This window comes from Myotis brandtii, unplaced genomic scaffold (assembly GCF_000412655.1).
Source record: "Myotis brandtii unplaced genomic scaffold, ASM41265v1 scaffold406, whole genome shotgun sequence".
NCBI lineage: Eukaryota > Metazoa > Chordata > Mammalia > Chiroptera > Vespertilionidae > Myotis > Myotis brandtii.
The window spans coordinates 513,037-519,036 of record NW_005365599.1 but is presented as its reverse complement, the minus strand read 5'-3'; the positions used below and the strand labels follow the sequence as shown (position 1 = coordinate 519,036).

Sequence of the window (6,000 nt, the reverse complement as noted above, 5' to 3'; positions counted from 1 at the left end):
AAAGAGAAAACTGATAAAGCAAATGGAGTAATATACTAACAATAAGTGAATCTAGGTAAATGGTATGTGACTGTTATATTCTTATAAGAAGGTCTCCATAAATTTGAAGTTATTTTCAAATAAAAAGTTAAAAGCAAAGATTCCAGTCTACAGGCAAATATTATACCTAAAAGTACATACATTAATTATCAGCTCAATTAATTTATCAGATTACAATCATTAACATTTAACAAGTACCTGCTCTGTGCCAAACTCTCTAAGCAGATGATCTTGTCTAATGATCCACAGCAATGGGTACTAGTATTATCACCATTTGATCGTGAAGGAAATTGAGGCATAGAGAGATGAAGCAATCTGACCAAGAATTCACAGCCAGTAAATGTTTGAAACCAGACAGCCGGACTCTAGAGCCTTAGCTCTTAAGCAGCCTGGTCAAAATGGGTCTAGAGTGGTCAGGGCATGTAAGGGAGGGCAGCCCCAGAATGGATTCACTTGGGGAAAAGGTCCAAAAAGCTTCCAGTTTTGACTCAGATGAGCTTCAATGTCATGGAATAAGAGGTTCGGCTCTTCTGCTTCTCTTAGGAAGACTGTCTCTACTCTTGATGTTTTAGATTTGAGGAGATAGGATTTCACCTCTTTAGTTAGTTAACATGCATAGTCAACACACCGACAAAACATTAAGTTAATAGCTGGATATCAATCTCTCTACAGTTGTTATTCAACCTACTGAAGTGAGCACAGTTTTTCAAAGTTGTGCTATAAGGCTCTGTTGAAACCTCAAGCTGCCAGATTACTTTGCTACAGTCAATGCATGAGCAGAGTTTCTTTCCAAATATAGACAAACTAAAAATAGAAATCTGAAGACATAAGAACTAGTTGGCATTCTAAATAGGGGAACAGACTGAGGGAAAATGCTAATACAACTCTTCCTTCATTGAACTAAGCAGAAATAACAGTTTTCTACAAAACCCAAATGAGTCCCCTGCCCCCCATTATTAATACATGTGGGGTTTTCAGTACCTGCTATGAGATTAGGATGGAAACACTGGTTAGAGCAGTGGTTCTCAACCTTCCTAATGCCGCGACCCTTTAATATAGTTCCTCATGTTGTGGTGACCCCCAATTTCATTGTTACAAATTGAACACAATTAAAGCATAGTGATTAATCACAAAAACAATATGTAATTATATATGTGTTTTCTGATGGTCTTAGGCGACCCCTGTGAAAGGGTCGTTCGACCCCCAATGGGGTCGCGACCCACAGGTTGAGAACCGCTGGGTTAGAGGTATGTCCCGCCCTCAAAGTGTTTTTATGCTATATTCTCTTGAACACATGACTAAATACCATTTTCCTCCCTTTCTCCAGACCCAATCTATTCAGTATTTTTGGAGCCCCCACAATGAATGTGCAGGTCCTGGCCCAAGCACTGCATACCTATTCTCTTGTATGTTCCTCTCAACCACCCTGCCAGACATTGAGTTCAAACTGCTCAATTCTGGGTGCTCATCCTTCTCTGGATACTTGTATTAGTTATCTATTGCCACAATAATGCTGCATAAAAATCAACCATAAAAACTTCAGTGGCATACATCAATAAATATTTAAGTTTACTCAAAATCTGTGGGTCAGCTGGACTGGGCTGGGATCTCAGCTGGATGTGGTCATAGAATGCAACCAGCTGCTAAGCCATCTATGAGCTGGCTCTTCTGGACTGCCCTCAGCAGTGCTGGGTCTCCCACCCTCCCGCAGACTAGCCCTGGCTTATTGTATCTCCAGGAGAGATAACAGAAGAGTGTGAGGCCTCCTTAAGATGAGGCTGAGAAATGGTATTACTTCCCCCTCATTCTGTGGGTCAAAACAAGTCATGAGGTCAGTCCCGATTTAAGAAGTGAAGATATGGACTCTACTTTTGATTGAAGGAGCTGGATACAAGATGAGGTGTAGCCATTTTCAATGTCTAGCATAGTTCTCATTTACTATTTTTGCCTTTTCTTACTGGATACTGCCTGCCTCACTCAGGCTTTGTAAATCATTGAACTCCTCTAATGAAAAATTTTATCAGCTCCAAAAGCTAGGGCAAGCGTGGGTAAAGCCTGTTAATACAAACACACAATCCAAATACATCATCTTTAATGAGGCCAAATACATAATTGTTTGCCGGTTAATATCACTAAAATTGTTTTTAAAGGGGACTTCAATAGAGTCTTATTTGCCAGCTAAACAGTTAGGCCAAAATTGTAACTGCTCTCCTTAATGATATGCCTTTTTCATTCAACAAATATTTAGTTATCATTTCCTATGTGGCAGGGCCTGTCCTAGAGGTGAAAGATAGAGTGATGAACAAGACAAGCTAGAGTCCTGCTCTAATAGAACTTACATGGTACAGAGAAAAACATATAAGCAAGGAAGCAGTTAATAAAATAATTTCAGCTAGATAGAGAAGAATAAAGATTCTGGAGTGATAGAGAATGATTGTATTGGGGAAGCTACTTTAGATTTAATTAATTCAGCAAGGAAGACCTCTCAGAACCAAGACTGAATAGCAGAAAGGAGCCAGCGATGTGAGGATCTGGGGAGAGAGTGGCCCAGGCAGAGAACAAGAGCAAAAGCCCTGAGGCAGGGATGAATTTGCTGTGTCTAGAGAAAAAAGAGATATGAAGAGAAGTTCCTCCACCAAATTACCAGGATCAGGAGTGTGCCACTTCTGGAGTCCCCGTCTGGAAGAAAATAAGAGCATATAGCAAAGTATAGGTGCATCTAGCCCCAACCTTCCTCCTCCTCCACTCCAGCCTCATATTCAAAAGGGAGGCTCACTTTGGGGAAGAGGGTAATTCACATTTAAATTTTTGGTAGACATTCTCAAATGGTATACATAGGTTTTATATAATAGCTATTGAGATATAATTCACAGAACATAAAGTTCACCCTTTTACAGTATACAATTCAGTGGTTTTTAGTGTATTCACAGTTCCACAACCACCACCACTATCTAATTTTCATCACCTCCAAAAAGAAGCTCTGCATTTACTGAGATTACAAGATACAAGATCAGTGTACAAAAATCAATTGGATTTCTATACGCTAGCAATTTACAATTCGAACATGAAATTAAGAAAACAATTCCATTTACAATAGCATTGAAATAATAAAATACCTAATAACACATTTAATTAATTAAAACTACAAAACATCCTTGAAAGAAATTAAAGAGGACTTAAATAAATGGAAAGATGTCCCATGTTCATGGGTTGGAAGACTTAATATTGTTAAAATGGGATAGTAGGTAGAATAATGGCCCCCAAAAGATGTCCACATGCCAATATACAGAACCTGTGAATACGTTACTTTACAGGACAAAAGACATTTTGCAGATGTGATAACATTATGGAGATTATCCCAGATTATCCATATGGGTATAATGTAATCACAAGGGTCCGTATATAAAAGGGAGACAAGCCCTAACCGGTTTGGCTCAGTGGATAGAGCATCGGCCTGCGGACTGAAGGATCCCAGGTTCGATTCCGGTCAAGGGCATGTACCTTGGTTGCGGGCACATCCCCAGTAGGAGGTGTGTAAGAGGCAGCTGATCGATGTTTCTCTCTCATCGATGTTTCTAACTCTCTATCCCTCTCCCTTCCTCTCTGTAAAAAAATCAATAAAAAATATTTTTAAAAAAAATAATAAAAAAATAAATAAAAGGGAAACAAGAAGGTCAAAGGCAGAAGGAGGAGACGTGATGATGGAAGCAGGGGTTGGAGTCATACACTCTAAAGACAAAGGAAGGGGCCATGAGTCAAAAAGTTGAAACAACCAAAATGTCCACCAAGTATAAACCAATAAATGTGATATATCCATACAATGGAATATTAGCCATAAAATGACTGAAGTATTGATTCATCTGTCATATAGATGAACCTTGAAAACATTAAGTGAAAAAAGCCAGTCAAGAAAGACCACATATAGTATATTTCATTTATAAGAAATGTCCAGAATAGGCAGATTTATAGAGACAGACAGTAGATTAATGGTTGCCAGGAGCTGGGAGGAAGGGGAATAGGGAATGACTGCTAATAGATTTGAGATTTCTTTGGGGGATGATGAAAATGTTCTCGAATTAGGTAATAGTGATAGTTGCACAACTTTGTGAACATACTAAAACTCATTGAATTGTGTATATTAAAGGGTGTGTGGATTTTATGGTATGTTAGTTATCTGAAAATAAATGAATCTTAAAATAAATTAATGAATATGTGTGTGTGTGTGTGCGTGCGCGTGTGCTCCCACGCACCTCTAGGGATAGAACTGCTGGATTATATAGTAACTCTATGTTTAACTTTTTGAGGAACTGCCAAACTTTTCCTAAGTGGCTACACCATTTTACAATCCTACTAGCAATGTATCAGAGTCCCAAGTTCTCCACATCCAAAGGCCCATTTTTAAGAGATTCTAGCAGACAAATCTGCAATAAAGTCTATAGAGGACACAGGTAAAATGCTGAGGTTTTCACTGCCTTGGGGGCATGTGCATGTGCTTTTTTTGCAGGTTTCAGAGAAAATCCATTGATGGAAGCTTTGGTTCCAATGATGGTAAGAAAAATCCCTGGTTTCAAATCAAATTGATGTCATGTGTATGGTAACACTCCCATTTGGTACTTCTTTTGTCTCTATGCCCTTAGTAATTTCCAATCCCTCCCTTGGTTCCTAACCCACAAAATAGTCTAATCTGTAGCCTTTCTACAGAAAATGGAGCTCAGTGAGAACCAATAATTACTGAGATATGGAACTCATACTGAAAACTTTTGCTTGGAGCGTCCCTTGTAATTATCCACAAGTCCATTTGTCAGCCATTCATCCTTTTTAAAAGTAAAATCTTTTTGAGGATATAAATTGTTTATACCTATCCCCAAGTTGATTTATGAACAATATTAAAAATGTATTGTTAACTCTAATTCAGAGTTTAATTTTCCCAAATTGAGATAGAGGTGTTTGGTTTCTTTTGTTCAAGTAACTAGAAAACTGAAATATTTGAGACTAGCAAATATCATAAGAATAATAACTCTGAGAAATCCAGAGTAATTGATTATCCAACCATTGTAATATGCCCTTTCCTCTACTCTGAGAATTTGAACAAAGGAATTCAATTGTCTGATACTTTTTATCAAAACTTTTAAAAAATTAAATGTCTTCATTTTTTAAATTGAGATATATGACACTGTATAAGTTTCAGGTATACAACATAATGAGTCAATATTTGTATGTTGTGTAAAAGGATCACCACAATGAGTTCAGTTAGCATTCATTACCACACATGCACATTTGTTTTCTTGTGATGAGAACTTTAAAGATCTACTCTCTCAGAAACTTTCAAATATACAATATAGGATTATTAACTACTAGAGGCCTGTTGCACGAAGAGATTCGTGCAATAGGCCTTCCCTTCCCTTGGCTGCTGACACCGGTTTGCCTCTGGCACCCAGGACCCAGGCCTTCGCTCTGGCTGGGCTCCTGCTGGAGCTGGCCCCAGAGCCGTCAGCCTTCACTGCTCCGGCCCCGGGGCCATCAGGCTTTGCTCCACCGCTTGGAGCCCATGTAGGCAAATCAACCGCCATCTTTGTTGGGTTATTTGCATACTCTCCTGATTGGCTGGTTATCGTAGCAAAGGTATGGTCAATTTACATGTTTGTCTATTATTAGGTAAGATAGTCACCATGCTGTACATTAATGACATCTCAGGACTTACTTATTTTATAACTGGAAGTTTGTACTTTTGTACATGTCCTCATTTTTGAAAAGCCTAAATCAGCATGAGTTTCACAGTACTCATACGCCATTTGGCAAAGAGTGATCATTTGGGAAAGGAATGATAAGTGAGACTTGATTTTTAAGTCACAAGCAGCAGATGTTTAGTTTGTGTTTTCAACACTTAAATGAACCCACGGAATCTTAGAAAGACACAAATTGAGCCCCTCCCCCACACACAACCAGCAGGAATTTCCCCCC

The 6,000-nt window shown here is 38.6% G+C and overlaps 1 protein-coding gene across 1 annotated transcript in view; it reads left to right on the top strand.

The window, feature by feature from the left end:
* SIDT1 (SID1 transmembrane family, member 1) overlaps window positions 1–6,000 on the top strand; it is a 51,982-nt gene that overhangs the window by 15,944 nt on the left and 30,038 nt on the right. Inside the window, exon 9 of the mRNA XM_014545380.1 lies at window positions 4,544–4,587. Within this exon, the coding sequence (XP_014400866.1) occupies window positions 4,544–4,587 (44 nt within the window). The remainder of the gene's footprint in view (window positions 1–4,543; window positions 4,588–6,000) is intronic.